Source organism: Salvelinus fontinalis, chromosome 30 (genome assembly GCF_029448725.1).
Source record: "Salvelinus fontinalis isolate EN_2023a chromosome 30, ASM2944872v1, whole genome shotgun sequence".
NCBI lineage: Eukaryota > Metazoa > Chordata > Actinopteri > Salmoniformes > Salmonidae > Salvelinus > Salvelinus fontinalis.
This window is the reverse complement of record NC_074694.1, coordinates 6159363-6180624: the sequence shown is the minus strand read 5'-3', so window position 1 is coordinate 6180624 and position 21262 is coordinate 6159363. Positions and strand designations below refer to the sequence as shown.

The window sequence follows — 21262 nt, the reverse complement described above, 5'->3', positions numbered from 1 at the left end:
ACATCACTTGCTGACTGAGGCCTATATCTCTAATTCTGAGCCGATACCAACTGCCAAAACCCAGAATTCTGACAGATGAATATCTTCCTCATTAAAAAAAAAAAGGTGTGAAAACCATGATTGTCAGGCTCCTTATAAATCACTTCCACACAAAAAAACCACACAACTTTACAGAGAAAGTAAAAAGCACAAGAACTCCGTGCTGTATGAACGTAACGGTGACGTCCGTCCCAGAACAGAGCTCTGGGTGTCACAAGCCCCCCCCCCCCTCTTCTATCGACAGCTGCCTTGCCTTGATTTTTCAATTATTCGGATGCATTTTTAAAATATTCTATGAGTAAGTGGAAAAAGCAATACAGTGACTGCCGAGGAGATTTCAGAGTATAAATACGGATGGCGACGATACTCGATGACGTGGTTAGAATATCGTTTGTTACTGAAGTTATCCTCGAGACAACTGGAATCATTTTGGAGGAATAGTAGTGTTTTATTAACTCGCCTTGGAATATGTTTGCAGTACTACATATGAATAGCAATCAAAGGGTTTGGTGTAATCCCAAAAAAAATGGTCGATTCTGGGATAAACATTTATTTGTATTTAGATTAAATTTAGGAAATAAAATGTTTTACGGCGTGAAACCAAAAGAGCATTTTTTGTAAAATGCTGTTCTGTCTTACCCCCCCAGATACGACGCTGATTGAACAGGGCCCTAATATCTATGTTACACCATGCATTATCATCACGTTTACCACCAAAATAGGATTCGGTAGTGGTTGTCCCTAGTAAGACATTCATTACGCACAACAACAACAAAAAACACCTCGTGTTTATTTGCCATGAATATCGTTGACGTGTATATCTTCAGAGGAGCGCGTTACCAAAATGTTCTGGACTGAGAATAACCATACTTGGTTTCAAAAAAATGATAGTGTTAAATCACACAAATGAAAGAAAGAAATCACACTATGTGGAATATTATATACATAGAAATGGAATATAAATTAAAGTGATAAATGAAGGCTATAAGAAAACAACAACTGATAACTACCTAACCGATATTAAGTAAACTCCAACATGTCCTTCATTACACCAGACAACATCGATTATTTCATTTCCCTGTTTCACAAGAGCAGCATGGATGACGTCATCGCTGCGGAACAGAGGACTCATTTAGGCGTCCGAGTCCGGAGTCTCCTCTTGATGATGAGATGGTCACCCTCTCTCTCGTCTGGACTTCCACTGATGATCTGAGACAGAGGTCAACAGTTCAGGAGAATAAACAGGATCGTATAAGCACTTACATAGTTCTAACCAATTACAGTGGGGGGGGGGGGAGATATATCTAACATACCAATCACAGTGGGGGGGGGGGGGATATATCTAACATACCAATTACAGTGTGGGGGGGGGGATATATCTAACATACCAATTACAGTGTGGGGGGGGGGGGGGGGATATATCTAACATACCAATTACAGTGTGGGGGGGGATATATCTAACATACCAATTACAGTGTGGGGGGGGGGGATATATCTAACATACCAATTACAGTGTGGGGGGGGGGGGGGGGGTATATACACTGCTCAAAAAAATAAAGGGAACACTTAAACAACACAATGTAACTCCAAGTCAATCACACTTCTGTGAAATCAAACTGTCCACTTAGGAAGCAGCACTGATTGACAATAAATGTCACATGCTGTTGTGCAAATGGAATAGACAAAAGGTGGAAATTATAGGCAATTAGTAAGACACCCCCAAAAAAGGAGTGATTCTGCAGGTGGTGACCACAGACCACTTCTCAGTTCCTATGCTTCCTGGCTGATGTTTTGGTCACTTTTGAATGCTGGCGGTGCTCTCACTCTAGTGGTAGCATGAGACGGAGTCTACAACCCACACAAGTGGCTCAGGTAGTGCAGTTCATCCAGGATGGCACATCAATGAGAACTGTGGCAAAAAGGTTTGCTTTGTCTGTCAGCGTACTGTCCAGAGCATGGAGGCGCTACCAGGAGACAGGCCAGTACATCAGGAGACGTGGAGGAGGCCGTAGGAGGGCAACAACCCAGCAGCAGGACCGCTACCTCCGCCTTTGCGCAGGAGGAGAACTGCCAGAGCCCTGCAAAATGACCTCCAGCAGGCCACAAATGTGCATGTGTCTGCTCAAACGGTCAGAAACAGACTCCATGAGGGTGGTATGAGGGCCCGATGTCCACAGGTGGGGGTTGTGCTTACAGCCCAACACCGTGCAGGTCGTTTGGCATTTGCCAGAGAACACCAAGATCGGCAAATTCGCCACTGGCGCCCTGTGCTCTTCACAGATGAAAGCAGGTTCACACTGAGCACATGAGCACACGTGACAGACGTGACAGTCTGGAGACGCCGTGGAGAACGTTCTGCTGTCTGCAACATCCTCCAGCATGACCGGTTTGGCGGTGGGTCAGTCATGGTGTGGGGTGGAATTTCTTTGGGGGGCCGCACAGCCCTCCATGGGCTCGCCAGTGGTAGCCTGACTGCCATTAGGTACCGAGATGAGATCCTCAGACCCCTTGTGAGACCATATGCTGGTGTGGTTGGCCCTGGGTTCCTCCTAATGCAAGACAATGCTAGACCTCATGTGGCTGGAGTGTGTCAGCAGTTCCTGCAAGAGGAAGGCATTGATGCTGGTTTGGTTGTAGACTCTGTCTCATGCTACCACTAGAGTGAGAGCACCGCCAGCATTCAAATGTGACCAAAACATCAGCCAGGAAGCATAGGAACTGAGAAGTGGTCTGTGGTCCACCACCTGCAGAACCACTCCTTTATTGGGGGTGTCTTGCTAATTGCCTATAATTTCCATCTTTTGTCTATTCCATTTGCACAACAGCATGTGAAATTTATTGTCAATCAGTGCTGCTTCCTAAGTGGACAGTTTGATTTCACAGAAGTGTGATTGACTTGGAGTTACATTGTGTTGTTTAAGTGTTCCCTTTATTTTTTTGAGCAGTGTATATAAATATATATAAATAATAATACATACATACATACATACACACAGTCGTATACACACACACGTTCTATTCTCTTTAATAATGTGAAATTCTCTGAGTAATTCATCTAACTTTTGAAGTGTGTGTGTGTGTGTATATATATATATATATATATATATATATAGATATATATACATATACAGATATATATATATATATATATATAGATATATATACATATACATATACAGATATATATATATATATATATACATATACACACACACACACACACACACACACACACACACACACACACACACAGTTCAAAAGTTAGACGATTTACTCAGAGAATTTAGCATGATTAAAGAGAACATAACGTCATCATGGTTAGAAAGTGGTCGCTGCTCCGTGGGCAGAACGACGCTTACTTCCAACGTCAACAGACAAGCTAGCTAGTGGCTGCAGGTTAGTGTGTGATACGGGCTCTTCCCTAAATAATATCCCCAGAATACAAAAATCAAATGGAGCTTATATACTGGGTATACATTAATTACCAGAGTTAACCGATTAAATTTCAATATATACACCCTCCCCGGGGAAAAAAATGCGTTCCTAGTTTCTATTGTGATTTTCCGAGTCTTCCCTTTTAAATCGCCATGGAAACGGCCCCTCTCAACATCGATTGACCGGGGTTAGAGGAACAAAGAGCCACGGATCCGGAGATGAACATGACGAGGGTATCAAGTTGATTTCGATCGATCCAAAGCGCGGAAAATGCCCCCCGATATACGTTACCCACCTCCTAACGCCGAAATAAGGAAGAGATACAGCCAAGAGCAGCACAATCTAAACTACAAATTAACGTTCGTATTTCATCAAAAACGGTCAACTAAAAAAAAAGTGGGTTTAAAGTTGTAATATTGTAGAGAACAAATCTAAATGATTCATTGAATGTGATTCATAAATGTCACGGGGCAAAAGAAAAATCGGTTTAGACGTTGATTTAGTAGCACCCTCTTGAATTGACCCGTACTTCGCTACGTTCTAGAGCAGAACGATCTAGTAACATTTCATTAAAAAAACAGAGGACGTTGTACACAATTGTGCCTCATTTTCGCCGTCCCGATTTCCGAGCCCTACTTTTAAAAAACAAGTGGCTGAAATTATACAAAACCTTTATAAACGTATCTTTAAGATTGACCTATAGTGTAACGACCCTGGGTTGATAAGCGCGGATATCGACTCCGCCTCGCGAGCATGTTTTTGCGGGCACAGTCGATAGCGCGTCGGACTTCGGACTAGAAGGTCGAGGGTTCGAGTCCCGCTCCCCCTGCCCGTTTCATTACATTATTTACAACTGAAGTTAAAAATCAACACGTATGTCTTGCATGACACCCACCATATAAAAAGGGAATCATTACCCATAGTGCAAGGCTGCCCAGCATCAGACCTGAACTGATCGGGTTGTGTACGTGACCTTCCTGTGTGGTTACACACCCGACACACTGGGATAAAACAGATCTAAAATGAAATACTTTGACCAAGCACCCTGGGTGGTGAATAACTCTAAACAGGAAGCCCTACTGTCCCAATAAAATGGGTGTTGGCCCAGGTTTGGAGCAGCCACATATCGTATGGATGAATACACATCCAGCTAGGGATTTATTACAATACCTTCGACAAAGACTTGTTGATCCAGTACTAAATAAACTAAAAGTTATACAAATTGGACCACTTTGTCAAGTTTTGGTCCAGTATAAACAAATCAGAATGGATAAAGCCCATTAAAAACCACTTGGAATTCATTTGTAGCCATCCTAACGTCCTGCACTACGGATAAAACATATTTAAAACGTCTATTATCCTATAAAAATGTTAAACATTGGTGCTATTATGTTGTTGCCATGTCGACCAAGCCTAATCGTACGGATGGGCAGCTGGCTGTGAGTTCTCACCGGGTGGGAGGGGAAGTCCGTCGGGGAGGAGATATCTGGTCTGTAAAGCTTCCTCTTGGACTTCTTGGGTCTGAAGCTCATGGATGCGCCGCTCTCCGTCTCTGGGGATTTCCCGCTCACCAATCCCATTATCTTTTTAGCTGCAAAGAGAAAGAGGGACGTGAAGGGCTTTAAAAAAAGCTCAGCAGCACAGGCCACTAAAAGGGTCAGGCCCAGAGCAAGCCATTACTGTGGGCTAGAAACAATACGCCTGGGATTCCAGTCTGTTTCCCTTCTATTGCCAGCTTATTATGGAATTGCCATGCTTGACAAGGACTATGAAGTAGGTAAAAGCACAAACAGCTCTGGGGCCAGGCAAGGCCAGACAGAGAGACTGTGGATGGACAGAGAGAGAGAGAGAGAGAGACACTGTGGACGGACGGAGAGAGAGAGACTGTGGACGGACAGATAGAGAGAGACTGTGGACGGACAGATAGAGAGAGACTGTGGACGGACGGATAGAGAGACTGTGGACGGACAGATAGAGAGAGACTGTGGACGGACGGATAGAGAGACTGTGGACGGACAGATAGAGAGAGACTGTGGACGGACAGATAGAGAGAGAGACTGTGGACGGACAGATAGAGAGAGAGACTGTGGACGGACAGATAGAGAGAGAGACTGTGGACGGACAGATAGAGAGAGAGACTGTGGACGGACAGATATAGAGAGAGACTGTGGACGGACGGATAGAGAGAGACTGTGGACGGACGGATAGAGAGACTGTGGACGGACAGATAGAGAGAGACTGTGGACGGACAGATAGAGAGAGACTGTGGACGGACAGATAGAGAGAGACTGTGGACGGACAGATAGAGAGAGACTGTGGACGGACAGATAGAGAGACTGTGGACGGACAGATAGAGAGAGAGACTGTGGACGGACAGATAGAGAGAGACTGTGGACGGACAGATAGAGAGAGACTGTGGACGGACGGATAGAGAGAGACTGTGGACGGACGGATAGAGAGAGACTGTGGACGGACAGATAGAGAGAGACTGTGGACGGACAGATAGAGAGAGAGACTGTGGACGGACAGATAGAGAGAGAGACTGTAGACGGACGGATAGAGAGAGACTGTGGACGGACAGAGAGAGAGAGAGAGAGAGACACTGTGGACGGACAGATAGAGAGATAGAGAGAGACTGTGGACGGACAGATAGAGAGAGACTGTGGACGGACAGATAGAGAGAGACTGTGGACGGACAGATAGAGAGAGACTGTGGACGGACAGATAGAGAGAGACTGTGGACGGACAGATAGAGAGACTGTGGACGGACAGATAGAGAGACTGTGGACGGACAGATAGAGAGAGACTGTGGACGGACAGATAGAGAGACTGTGGACGGACAGATAGAGAGACTGTGGACGGACAGATAGAGAGACTGTGGACGGACAGATAGAGAGACTGTGGACGGACAGATAGAGAGACTGTGGACGGACAGATAGAGAGACTGTGGACGGACAGATAGAGAGACTGTGGACGGACAGATAGAGAGACTGTGGACGGACAGATAGAGAGACTGTGGACGGACAGATAGAGAGACTGTGGACGGACAGATAGAGAGACTGTGGACGGACAGATAGAGAGACTGTGGACGGACAGATAGAGAGACTGTGGACGGACAGATAGAGAGACTGTGGACGGACAGATAGAGAGACTGTGGACGGACAGATAGAGAGACTGTGGACGGACAGATAGAGAGACTGTGGACGGACAGATAGAGAGACTGTGGACGGACAGATAGAGAGACTGTGGACGGACAGATAGAGAGACTGTGGACGGACAGATAGAGAGACTGTGGACGGACAGATAGAGAGACTGTGGACGGACAGATAGAGAGACTGTGGACGGACAGATAGAGAGACTGTGGACGGACAGATAGAGAGACTGTGGACGGACAGATAGAGAGACTGTGGACGGACAGATAGAGAGACTGTGGACGGACAGATAGAGAGACTGTGGACGGACAGATAGAGAGAGACTGTGGACGGACAGATAGAGAGAGACTGTGGACGAACAGATAGAGAGAGACTGTGGACGGACAGATAGAGAGAGACTGTGGACGGACAGATAGAGAGAGACTGTGGACGGACAGATAGAGAGACTGTGGACGGACAGATAGAGAGACTGTGGACGGACAGATAGAGAGAGAGACTGTGGACGGACAGATAGAGAGAGAGACTGTGGACGGACAGATAGAGAGAGAGACTGTGGACGGACAGATAGAGAGACTGTGGACGGACAGATAGAGAGACTGTGGACGGACAGATAGAGAGACTGTGGACGGACAGATAGAGAGACTGTGGACGGACAGATAGAGAGACTGTGGACGGACAGATAGAGAGACTGTGGACGGACAGATAGAGAGACTGTGGATGGACAGATAGAGAGACTGTGGACGGACAGATGGAGAGACTGTGGACGGACAGATAGAGAGACTGTGGACGGACAGATGGAGAGACTGTGGACGGACAGATGGAGAGACTGTGGACGGACAGATAGAGAGACTGTGGACGGACAGATAGAGAGACTGTGGACGGACAGATGGAGAGACTGTGGACGGACAGATGGAGAGACTGTGGATGGACAGATAGAGAGAGACTGTGGATGGACAGATAGAGAGACTGTGGATGGACAGATAGAGAGACTGTGCCAGGTAATATTGAACTTGACCATTAAGGTGTGATTTGTACCACTGCAGATGGTACTTTGGCTCCAGTGTGGTTTCTAGCTCTTTGGTCTGATGATGTAATCTAGCTATAGAGTATCCGGCACATTCTCTGCTACTGTTAGTGTCAACTCTTACCCTTGCTACCGAAAAACGTTGGGGAGCTCTGGAGGAAGTCGCCGATCTTCTGCATCGTTCCTTCTTTCCTGCTCCGAAGGCTGGACTGGGAGTCCTGGGGTTTAATGGAGTCCGGGTCTTTACTGCCCCTCGCCGGAGAGGTCTACGAAACCATGACATAATTAAGCAATAAGGCCCGAGGTGGTGTGGTATAACGGCCAATATACCACGGCTAAGGATTGTTCTTAGGCACGTCAGAACGCTGACACAGCCCTTAGCCGTGGTATATTGGCCAGATAACAAACCCCGAGGTGCCTTATCGTTTTTATCAAACTGTTTACCAACGTAATTAGAGCAGTAAAAACTAAATGGCTTTGTCATAACCGTGGTCTACACCGTGGCTTTCAGCCAATCAGCATACAGGGCTCAAACCAGGCAGTTTATAATAATAAGTATGTGTACACCCCTTCATAACAACCGTTGCTGAAATCGAGCACACAGCCATGCAATCTCCATAGACAAACATTGGCAGTAGAATGGCCCGTACTGAAGAACTCAGCGACATTCAACATGGCACCGTCATTAGGATGCCACCTTTCCAACAAGTCAGTTTGTAAAATGTCTACCCTGCTAGAGCTGCCCCGGTCAACTGTAAGTGCTGTTATTGTGAAGTGGAAAATGTCTTTCACATGACCCATCAATTTAGACAAGTGTGTCTGGGTAAGAGTCATCTAAAATGTATAAAATCAGGACACTTTGTTTACCTGGAATTTTTCCTTAATGTAGGCTACTACCACTTTTAAACTTAACTTTACTACACTACTCACTGTTTAGCACATGACCTCACAAGAGATGGGTGGGGCTAAAGCTTAAGAGGGTGGGAACAATGCTGAATGGGTGTAGACAACAAAGAGCTCTTCAGTAGGTACCAAAACAGTCCAAGGGCCTTCTTCTCAAAAGTGTGGTTACAAGTTTATTAACTTCTCTAGGATAGGGGGCGACATTTTCCCTTTTGGATGAATTGGTGCCCAAATTGAACGGCCTCGTAATCTGTCCTAGATCATATGATTTGCATATTATTATTACTATTGGATAGAAAACACTCTGAGAATTATATCTGAGTAAAACAGAACTCATATGGCAGGCAAACTTCCAAACAGGAAGTAAAAAATCTGAAATGGGTCGATCTGAAAGTCATGGCCTATTCAAATCTCCTATATTTATGGATCTGTATGCACTTCATACGCCTTCCACTAGATGTCAACAGGCAGTATAACGTGGAATGAAGCGTCTAGCCTGATATGGGGCCGGATGAGAGCTATTGGGGTGCGTGGTCAGGCAGATTGCCAGTTCTTGGCCACGCACACTGGGAACGTCATGTCCTTGTCTGCAATGAGTCATATAGACATGAAGAAATGCTCCGTTTGGGACGTTATTGGATATATATGAGGAAAAACATCCTGAAGATTGATTTTCAACTGAGTTTAACCAGTTTATTCGATTTGTAATATCACGTTTTGAAGTTTTCGTTCATAAGCGTAAATTTGTATGGACACGTGTACTACACATGCTAGCCAAAGTTGCTAATTCAACAGAAGTAAATAGACATTATAAAACAAAACAACGATTTATTGTGGAACTAGGATTCCTGGCACTGCATTCTGATGAAAGATCATCAAAAGGTAAGGGAATATTTATGATGTAATTTTGTATTTCTGTTGAATCCAACACGGATTATTGCATGGTGTGCTTTTTACTAAAGTTATTTTTTTAAATCTAACACAGCGGTTGCATTAAGAACCAGTGTATCTTTAATTATATGTACAACATGCATCTTTCATCAAAGTTTTATGATGAGTATTTCTGTATTTCACGTTGCTCTCTGTAATTATTCTGGCTATTTTGGATCCATTTCTGAACATGGCGCCAATGTAAAACCACGATTTTATTTGGATATAAATATGTACATTATCGAACAAAACAAATGTATTGTATAACATGATGTCATCTGATGAAGATGTTCAAAGGTTAGTGATTAATCTCCAAATGGAGATGAAGTGAAAATAAAAATCTCATTGATTTATCAAGACCAGTCCTCATGCTTGTCTCAGAGTAGCGCAAAACGGTGCTAAAATAGTTATAGGCTTTTGTTTTTCTAACTTTTATATGCTCTTTAAATAAATAAAGTCATACACCATTTTTTAACAGCACGTTACTCAACACTAGTGAGACTCATTTCACCTATGGTAGGCCTACAGTATATTGAAAAATATAAAAAAAATAATTCAATGACTTGCCTCAGCCAATAATTACATTTAGAGGATTGGAGGACTCTATATTAATATCTAAAGGGCATTTTCCTTACATTTAGAGGACTCTATATTAATATCTAAGTGGTATTTTCCATTAGATATTCTCACATATCCTAAAGGGCTTTTATATAATTCGAAATTAATTAATAAATCGCTTTGTTTAAAAAGTAACAATATTTGAGATTTCGTTTTTCATTTAACCTGGAGCGAGCGAGAGAAAAAAAGAGGCAATTCTTGAACATGGCGTGAGGCATTCTCACTAATTTGTAAATAAAGCCAGTTATTTAGAATGATTTATTTCTGGAGAAATCTAACTTGACTGAATATAAGCAAATGATGTTTTGCTAAATAATCAACACATCTTAAAGAATATATTTGAACATTTTCGTTTCTCCATGCTGGTCTCAGAGCAGTGCGAAACGGTGCTGAAATAGACAGCACAGCGGGAAGTACTCGTGGCGTCTCTCTTCGGGTTACACATCCTTGGAATAGCACAACATTAACCATGTGTGTTCGCTTGTTTTGTACTGTTCTGTAGTTTCGACCCTATGATTCGTCTGAGAAACTAAAACAACTTTGCGTCCTCCAGGCCCAGATCAAAGCTGGCGAGACATTCGATAATAATAATTCCACTTTAAAAATAAACCATCAAATGGGAATTATCCTATCAATCTGTCTCTCGCTTTTCATCTTTTCCCCTCTCTCCCTCTCTGTCCTCGCCTCGGTCTCTCTCCACAGACTAATAGGAAACATTTGCATGGTGGGCTACATTATTTATTGTAACCACAGTGTCACACATCATTTGTATCTACCTTTCCAGTTACTTTTAGAGTTTGGGAATTACAAATGTGCGTTCTATTTTTAGTTAGTTACATTGCTTAAGTCCGAAAGTGCAGACTTTTTTTTCTTTAAATTGTTGTTTTAATGTAGGATGCTACATTTTTGATCAGTTGCAATTGTAAGTAGACCTAATAAAAAAAATCCTACTTCTATTAGGCTGTCAAGCATCATAGCCTACCTCAGCCAGTTATTTTAAAAAGATTTTGTGGCATAGAGAAAGTTAAGATATCAGACAGGGGAGGTGATATTAATAATACTCTGAGTAAAAGGGAATGTTTTGGGATTTTCACCCTCCAGACATTATTTCCTGAAGGTCTTAATGATGAAATGTCTACGTATGTTATGTTGTAAACGTGAACATGAATTCAGCCCCTATTTCAGATTACACTGATGTTTTTCTTGCACCGTACCCAATGATTTATGAAAACTAGCGCGGTAGGTCGACGTCCTCGTTGTGGTTTTACAGACGTGTTTAATATGTTTTATGTACACGCTTTATTTTAATATTTATGATGCGCATATTGTTATATTTGGTAGCACTTATTTGTTTTTTCTTCACCTCCAAACCCCATTCGATGTGTGGAACGGATGTGGGTGTAGCTAGGTCTACCATAAGGGTGCTAATTTTGAAAAAAAAAAACTCACAAAAGCTCTGACGAAGGCCGTGAGGCCGATACGTAAAGCTTATTAAAGATCAGTGATACGAGCAAGAGAAATGTGCAGGTTCCTTTTTCCTCATCTTATCCAGCTGTTGCCATGCACCTGTTGCCATGCACCTGCAAAAAAGATAGCTCAGATGTGCGAGTGCCTTTTGAATTTGACTTTACAAACAATGAGGGCTTAATTGGAGTCTATTTCTTCAGAGTCTAGGCCTATTTAAAAATAAAAAAAGGAGAAATGTCATGCTTCAGGTCATTAAAATGTACTGCGACTGGATAATCCCTGTCGTTTCTCCTGATTGAACTTTTGTGTTCCCCGATTCTCTGTTTGAGAGAACGAGAGGTTTTACCTACATAGCACAGCCCACATGGACATTTAATAATGTAGATAACATGGGTGGTGGAGCACCTAATAATGTAATTTATTAGGAACCGTTTTCCTGTATGTGGTTGGCAGAAATATTCACACTTCATCATATTGTTACACTGGGCTCAACCTCTGCATTTATAGCTACTATTTGGAAGAGGGCGTAAAAGAGCCTGGCTGAGTCTTTTGCGGCTGGCAGTTGACATGGACCAATTTATCTCGTAAATTGTGACCTCTCTTATATATCTAATAAGGTGTGAACATTACAGAGTGGTCTTTAGCTTCAGCTGGTCTTTTTTTTGTAACAGTTCTTCTCGGGTTTTCCCCCAATGCCAAATGAAGAGCTTCATCCACACATTGTGGAGAACAGCCTCTTCTTAAAAACCTATTGCTGCTTTTTCTAGATACAGTAGTCCTGAAAATGATTTGTTCCAAGTTGGGGAGGAGGGGGTTTCACACCTAGCTCAAATTGGGGAGGGGAGGGGTTTCACACCTAGCTCAAATTGGGGAGGAGGGGGTTTCACACCTAGCTCAAATTGGGGAGGAAGGGGGTTTCACACCTAGCTCAAATTGGGGAGGGGTTTCACACCTAGCTCAAATTGGGGAGGGGAGGGGTTTCACACCTAGCTCAAATTGGGGAGGGGAGGGGTTTCACACCTAGCTCAAATTGGGGAGGGGAGGGGTTTCACACCTAGCTCAAATTGGGGAGGGGAGGGGTTTCACACCAAGCTCAAATTGGGGAGGGGAGGGGTTTCACACCAAGCTCAAATTGGGGAGGGGAGGGGTTTCACACCAAGCTCAAATTGGGGAGGAGGGGGTTTCACACCCAGCTCAAATTGGGGAGGGGAGGGGTTTCACACCTAGCTCAAGTTGGGGAGGAGGGGGTTTCACACCTAGCTCAAATTGGGGAGGTTCACACCTAGCTCGGCTATTAGACAATTCTTTAGTAAAGGTTGAATATTGTTCAGCTAATAGCCCATCCTGCTACGCTTGTGAAAAACTAATAATAATACTTTTCCCCCTTTCCACATGTTAAAGATTCCAATTGATAAAGTGTTTTTAACCCCAATCGGTCCCAACCCCAATGAATACATTTGGGTCACAGTCGTTAGTGTGCTGGACTTCAGGCTAGAATGTTGAGGGTTCTAAACCTGTTCCTCTGCTTGTTTCATTACATTATTATGCCTCAGAGCAAATAGCCTGGATTGGTACTCCCATCTCGTTCCTCGCTCTTTTCCCATGCGTCATTCTCCGCCTGAGTGGCTCGCTTGTGGGTGTGCTGGCAGGACGTAATGTTTTTTATTCTGTGTGTGTGTGTGTATATATATATATATATATATATATATATATATATATACACTGCTCAAAAAAATAAAGGGAACACTTAAACAACACAATGTAACTCCAAGTCAATCACACTTCTGTGAAATCAAACTGTCCACTTTGGAAGCAACACTGATTGACAATACATTTCACATGCTGTTGTGCAAATGGAATAGACAAAAGGTGGAAATTATAGGCAATTAGTAAGACACCCCCAAAAAAGGAATGGTTCTGCAGGTGGTGACCACACACCACTTCTCAGTTCCTATGCTTCCTGGCTGATGTTTTGGTCACTTTTGAATGCTGGCGGTGCTTTCACTCTAGTGGTAGCATGAGACGGAGTCTACAACCCACACAAGTGGCTCAGGTAGTGCAGTTCATCCAGGATGGCACATCAATGCGAGCTGTGGCAAAAAGGTTTGCTGTGTCTGTTAGCGTAGTGTCCAGAGCATGGAGGCACTACCAGGAGACAGGCCAGTACATCAGGAGACGTGGAGGAGGCCGTAGGAGGGCAACAACCCAGCAGCAGGACCGCTACCTCCGCCTTTGTGCAAGGAGGTGCACTGCCAGAGCCCTGCAAAATGACCTCCAGCAGGCCACAAATGTGCATGTGTCTGCTCAAACGGTCAGAAACAGACTCCATGAGGGTGGTATGAGGGCCCGACGTCCACAGGTGGGGGTTGTGCTTACAGCCCAACACCGTGCAGGACGTTTGGCATTTGCCAGAGAACACCAAGATTGGCAAATTCGCCACTGGCGCCCTGTGCTCTTCACAGATGAAAGCAGGTTCACACTGAGCACATGTGACAGACGTGACAGAGTCTGGAGACGCCGTGGAGAACGTTCTGCTGCCTGCAACATCCTCCAGCATGACCGGTTTGGCGGTGGGTCAGTCATGGTGTGGGGTGGCATTTCTTTGTGGGGCCGCACAGCCCTCCATGTGCTCGCCAGAGGTAGCCTGACTGCCATTAGGTACCGAGATGAGATCCTCAGACCCCTTGTGAGACCATATGCTGACACATGCACATTTGTGGCCTGCTGGAGGTCATTTTGCAGGGCTCTGGCAGTGCACCTCCTTGCACAAAGGCGGAGGTAGCGGTCCTGCTGCTGGGTTGTTGCCCTCCTACGGCCTCCTCCACGTCTCCTGATGTACTGGCCTGTCTCCTGGTAGCGCCTGCATGCTCTGGACACTACGCTGACAGACACAGCAAACCTTTTTGCCACAGCTCGCATTGATGTGCCATCCTGGATGAACTGCACTACCTGAGCCACTTGTGTGGGTTGTAGACTCCGTCTCATGCTACCACTAGAGTGAAAGCACCGTCAGCATTCAAAAGTGACCAAAACATCAGCCAGGAAGCATAGGAACTGAGAAGTGGTGTGTGGTCACCACCTGCAGAACCATTCCTTTTTTGGGGGTGTCTTACTAATTGCCTATAATTTCCACCTTTTGTCTATTCCATTTGCACAACAGCATGTGAAATTTATTGTCAATCAGTGTTGCTTCCTAAGTGGACAGTTTGATTTCACAGAAGTGTGATTGACTTGGAGTTACATTGTGTTGTTTAAGTGTTCCCTTTATTTTTTTGAGCAGTGTATATATATATATATATATATATATATATGAATTACAAATCAGCCTTAACTTAACTCATGTTTCTAGTCTATTGCATAGTTACAATGTGTAATCATTGATGTCCCAGGAGCAGCAGTTGTAAACACTGTTGAAGTGTATAATGAGTGAGATATCATAAACCTGGTATTGGATGTGGCTGGGAGGAAAAAACCTTGCTAAATAGCGATTTTCATAAAATGTACTTTATGACAAAAAAAATCATTTGTCTCTACATTAACTAACATATTCCTCTCAATTATACATTTTTTGCTTGACTCATTATGACGTTATAACGGCTTACATTTGCTTTCTGTAATGTTTTGTCAGCCATCTTTGCTGAAGTTACCAGGGCCGGGTGGCCCCGAGTGAAATTCGACATTGGAACCGCTCGATATGATTGGTCATATAAAAACCTTGGGACCCAAATGCATAATGAGTGCTCTAACTCCCCCTGGTGGTGGTCTGGAACAATGACGCGGTGACGCTGGGTACCTCTAAGTCCCGCGGTGTAAACTCACAACTTTTAAAACAGGAACCACTGTACACACAGCTGACACACCCCCCCCCACCAGAGGTCTTTTCACAGTCCGCAAACCCAGAACAAATTCAAGAAAGCGTACAGTATTATATAGAGCCATTATTGCATGGAACTTACTTCAAAATAAACAGCAAACCTGGTTTCAATAAACAGATAAAGCAACACCTCACGGCACAACGCCTCTCCCCTATTTGACCTGGATAGTTTGTGTGTCTGTATTGATATGTCGGCTACGTGGGCCTTAAAAAAAAAAGTTGTTCTGTCCTTGAGCTGTTCTTGTCTATTCACGTTCATGTTTTGTGCGGACCCAGGAAAAGTAGCTGCTGTTATCTCAACAGCTAACGGGGACTCTAACAAAACACCAAAATACCAACAGCCAGTGGGGATCCTAATAAAATACCAAATGTGATGTATGGTTGACCCACGGGAGCCGAACTCACAATCCTGGCGTTGCAAGCACCATGCTCTCTAACCGATGCATCTTTAGAGACGCCACACAGGCCGTGTTGAAAACGAGAAGGGGGCAGTCATTTAATAACGTGTCTCTCTCACCTCCTCTTGATGTACGGCCAGTTTAGAAGTCATCCTGTTTCTGGTGTTCCTTCGGTTCTCATTGTTCACCTCATCCTGAGAAACACCAGCACATGGGGAGAGGCAGAGAGATGAGACAGTAGACCAGGGGGAGAGGCAGAGAGATGAGACAGTAGACCAGGGAGAGAGGCAGAGAGATGAGACAGTAGACCAGGGAGAGAGGCAGAGAGATGAGACAGTAGACCAGGGAGAGAGGCAGAGAGATGAGACAGTAGACCAGGGGGAGAGGCAGAGAGATGAGACAGTAGACCAGGGAGAGAGGCAGAGCGATGAGACAGTAGACCAGGGGGAGAGGCAGAGAGATGAGACAGTAGACCAGGGGGAGAGGCAGAGAGATGAGACAGTAGACCAGGGAGAGAGGCAGAGCGATGAGACAGTAGACCAGGGAGAGAGGCAGAGAGATGAGACAGTAGACCAGGCGGAGAGGCAGAGAGATGAGACAGTAGACCAGGCGGAGAGGCAGAGAGATGAGACAGCAGACCAGGGGGAGAGGCAGAGAGATGAGACAGTAGACCAGGCGGAGAGGCAGAGAGATGAGACAGCAGACCAGGGAGAGAGATGAGACAGCAGACCAGGGGGAGAGATGAGACAGTAGACCAGGGGGAGAGAGGCAGAGAGATGAGACAGTAGACCAGGCAGAGAGGCAGAGAGATGAGACAGTAGACCAGGCGGAGAGGCAGAGAGATGAGACAGTAGACCAGGCAGAGAGGCAGAGAGATGAGACAGTAGACCAGGGAGAGAGGCAGAGAGATGAGACAGTAGACCAGGGAGAGAGGCAGAGAGATGAGACAGTAGACCAGGGAGAGAGGCAGAGAGATGAGACAGTAGACCAGGGGGAGAGGCAGAGAGATGAGACAGTAGACCAGGGGGAGAGTCAGAGAGATGAGACAGTAGACCAGGGGGAGAGTCAGAGAGATGAGACAGTAGACCAGGGGGAGAGGCAGAGAGATGAGACAGTAGACCAGGGAGAGAGATGAGACAGTAGACCAGGGGGAGAGGCAGAGAGATGAGACAGTAGACCAGGGAGAGAGATGAGACAGTAGACCAGGGGGAGAGGCAGAGAGATGAGACAGTAGACCAGGGGGAGAGAGGCAGAGAGATGAGACAGTAGACCAGGGGGAGAGAGGCAGAGAGATGAGACAGCAGACCAGGGAGAGAGGTGAGACAGTAGACCAGGGGGAGAGGTGAGACAGTAGACCAGGGGGAGAGGTGAGACAGTAGACCAGGGGGAGAGGTGAGACAGTAGACCAGGGGGAGAGGCAGAGAGGTGAGACAGTAGACCAGGGGGAGAGGCAGAGAGGTGAGACAGTAGACCAGGGGGAGAGGCAGAGAGATGAGACAGTAGACCAGGGGGAGAGGCAGAGAGATGAGACAGTAGACCAGGGAGAGAGGCAGAGAGATGAGACAGTAGACCAGGGAGAGAGATGAGACAGTAGACCAGGGGGAGAGAGGCAGAGAGATGAGACAGTAGACCAGGGGGAGAGAGGCAGAGAGATGAGACAGTAGACCAGGGAGAGAGAGGCAGAGAGATGAGACAGTAGACCAGGGAGAGAGGTGAGACAGTAGACCAGGGGGAGAGGTGAGACAGCAGACCAGGGGGAGAGGTGAGACAGCAGACCAGGGGGAGAGGTGAGACAGTAGACCAGGGAGAGAGGTGAGACAGTAGACCAGGGAGAGAGGTGAGACAGTAGACCAGGGAGAGAGGTGAGACAGTAGACCAGGGAGAGAGGTGAGACAGTAGACCAGGGGGAGAGGTGAGACAGCAGACCAGGGGGAGAGGTGAGACAGTAGACCAGGGGGAGAGGTGAGACAGTAGACCAGGGGGAGAGGTGAGACAGTAGACCAGGGGGAGAGATGAGACAGTAGACCAGGGGGAGAGGCAGAGAGATGAGACAGTAGACCAGGGGGAGAGGCAGAGAGATGAGACAGTAGACCAGGGGGAGAGGCAGAGAGATGAGACAGTAGACCAGGGAGAGAGGCAGAGAGATGAGACAGTAGACCAGGCGGAGAGGCAGAGAGATGAGACAGTAGACCAGGGGGAGAGGCAGAGAGATGAGACAGTAGACCAGGGGGAGAGGCAGAGAGATGAGACAGTAGACCAGGGGGAGAGGCAGAGAGATGAGACAGTAGACCAGGGGGAGAGGCAGAGAGATGAGACAGTAGACCAGGCGGAGAGGCAGAGAGATGAGACAGTAGACCAGGGGGAGAGGCAGAGAGATGAGACAGTAGACCAGGGGGAGAGGTGAGACAGTAGACCAGGGGGTGAGATGAGACAGCAGACCAGGCGGAGAGGCAGAGAGATGAGACAGTAGACCAGGGGGAGAGAGGCAGAGAGATGAGACAGTAGACCAGGGGGAGAGAGGCAGAGAGATGAGACAGTAGACCAGGGGGAGAGGCAGAGAGATGAGACAGTAGACCAGGGGGAGAGATGAGACAGTAGACCAGGGGGAGAAATTAAAATGCCATAGTGTGATTTTTAAAGCTACATACGTTCATAAGTATGAGCCAAAAACAAAGTCAAATTCAATCTAACATGTAGGCAACAAGAGCCTAGGGAATTTTCCCCCTCTAATGATCGGGATTAGATAGGACATATTCATTTAAATTTCATAAATGTATAGATTTCAAAAGATCAATTGAATAAATACAATTAAGATTTGCCAAACATTAAGAGTCTCATGTAATTGCAGATTAAATAAGTCAGTATGTTTCCAATTATTGATGTGGATTAACAAATGCATGGTTCACAGCTCCAGTGAAGACTATCCGACATAAATCTAGTCTGAAATGTTCAGAAACTCATGGCAAAAGTAAACCTAATCTTAAAAAAAACTAAATGTGTATTCCAAAATAAAAGTATCTTCAATAAGTTAATTGGTAACACCTGTCCAACATTGTATCAGTATATACATAGACTTCAAATTACTGGCCACTGTAATTTAAAAAAATGGAACACTAGTCACTTTAATAATGTTTACATATTTTGCATTACGCATCTCATATGTATATACTGTATTCTATACTATTCTACTGTATCTTAGTCTATGTATTACTCATCTCATATGTATATACTGTATTCTATACTATTCTACTGTATCTTAGTCTATGTATTACTCATCTCATATGTATATACTGTATTCTATACTATTCTACTGTATCTTAGTCTATGTATTACTCATCTCATATGTATATACTGTATTCTATACTATTCTACTGTATCTTAGTCTATGTATTACTCATCTCATATGTATATACTGTATTCTATACTATTCTACTGTATCTTAGTCTATGTATTACTCATCTCATATGTATATACTGTATTCTATTCTACTGTATCTTAGTCTATGTATTACTCATCTCATATGTATATACTGTATTCTATCCTATTCTACTGTATCTTAGTCTATGTATTACTCATCTCGTATGTATATACTCTAGCCTACTGCATCTTAGTCTATGCCACTCGGACATTGCTCGTCCATATATTTATTTATATATTCTTAATTCCATTCCTTTACTTTAGATTGTGTGTATTGTTAGATGTATTACTGTGCTGATGGAGCTAGAAACACAAGCATTTCGCATCATCCGCAATAACATCTGTTAAAACAGGTGCTAAATCTGATTTAAGTTTCTTTTACATCAAGATATTAAATCATTGAGCATGTTTCAAACTATCCACAATCTCTGGAGTTTGTGTTTCTGCATTTTATAAGTTACAGTCTTCAAGAAATCAATGGGTATATATTATTTATAGAAATTACCACAAAAGCAGGAAATACCCAGCGCTGAAACACTTGTCATTTCAAATCACGACCATTCCTTCCATATCGTCTCTCAGAGAACGTACAAAGCTTTGCCATTACGCCAACCTAAACATTACTGAACAAAGTAATACAAAAATCGAGAAGAATGACAATGGATGGAGTAACATGCATGAAGAGGGTTAAAAATGGAACCCCCAAGGACGGCTGAAATGGTACGACGGACTGATGAGTACAGACATGGGTTCTGACTGGTTTGAATACCTGAGATGGGAGCTCACGTGTCGCTCTCGGTTTAGCCTTACAGTGCCAACGTTTCTTCTTTAAAAAGAAAAGATGTGTTACAAGCGGTGGGAAACGATAACAAACCTCTTCTGAAGTAAATAAGAAACAGATTAACAACAGATTTATAAAAGAAGTGTTATTAAGGCAGAAATTGACTGATGCAGTACTTCCATCGGGTAGCAACGAGAATAACCCGAGTCGTCTACACCGAAGGCTCTTTTGTGTGTGCTTCAGATGCATTCATCTTTAATACTAAAACCATTGCCCTGTTCATATGTTTGTTGTGAACATTATAAAAAAAAAACACATTTTAAAATCGTCTGAGAGAAAGCTGTTAGGAGCAATAAAATGCTTCTGACTAAATAGAGAATGTTGTTAAAGATGCAGGTAACTGACAAAAATAAAAATAAACACTAAATGACGGATACAAAAGTATATTTGAAAGCAGGTGTTTCCACACAGGGTTCCGGAGTTAATTAAACAATTAACATCCCATCATGCTTTGGGTCATGTTTCAAATTATTTTGGCTACCATGGCTAGAAGAGAGCTCAGTGATTTTAAAAGAGGGGTCTCAAGTCACCAGATCTCAACCCAACTGAGACAGTGGGATCTACCACCAACATCAACAAAACACCAAATTATGGAATTTCTCACATCCCTCCAATAGAGGTCCAGACAATCTGCCAGGGCACACTGAAGTTGTTCTGGCGGCTCGTGGTGGGCCAACGGCCTATTAAAAAAAAGACACTATGTTGGTGTTTCCTTTATTTTGGCAGTTACCTGCATCTGGACCCTCACTTGTTATTATCAGGTTTGTCTGTGCGCCCGCCCCTCCTTCCCGTCCGAGTGCGCCCGCCCCTCCTTCCCGTCCGAGTGCGCCCGCCCCGCCTTCCCGTCCGAGTGCGCCCGCCCCTCCTTCCCGTCCGAGTGCGCCCGCCCCTCCTTCCCGTCAGAGTGCGCCCGCCCCTCCTTCCCGTCAGAGTGCGCCCGCCCCTCCTTCCCGTCAGAGTGCGCCCGCCCCTCCTTCCCGTCAGAGTGCGCCCGCCCCTCCTTCCCGTCAGAGTGCGCCCGCCCCTCCTTCCCGTCCGAGTGCGCCCGCCCCTCCCGTCCGAGTGCGCCCGCCCCTCCCGTCCGAGTGCGCCCGCCCCTCCCGTCCGAGTGTGCCCGCCCCTCCCGTCCGAGTGTGCCCGCCCCTCCTGTCCGAGTGTGCCCGC

At 45.1% G+C, this 21262-nt stretch overlaps 1 protein-coding gene across 5 annotated transcripts in view; it reads right to left on the bottom strand.

Annotated features, from left to right (window-relative positions):
* Nucleotides 1-463: 463 nt before the first annotated feature.
* LOC129828565 (kinesin-like protein KIF20B) overlaps nt 464-21262 on the bottom strand; it is a 48919-nt gene continuing 28120 nt past the window's right edge. For 3 of the 5 annotated variants that reach the window (XM_055889604.1, XM_055889607.1, XM_055889605.1), the window contains 5 exons: nt 20027-20083; nt 15960-16034; nt 7775-7916; nt 4926-5065; nt 464-1248 (listed from right to left, as the gene is read on the bottom strand). In XM_055889604.1, the coding sequence (XP_055745579.1) occupies nt 1168-1248; nt 4926-5065; nt 7775-7916; nt 15960-16034; nt 20027-20083 (495 nt within the window). In that variant the 3' untranslated portion in view covers nt 464-1167. The remainder of the gene's footprint in view (nt 1249-4925; nt 5066-7774; nt 7917-15959; nt 16035-20026; nt 20084-21262) is intronic. The other 2 variants (XM_055889606.1, XM_055889608.1) reach the window with 1 other exon arrangement.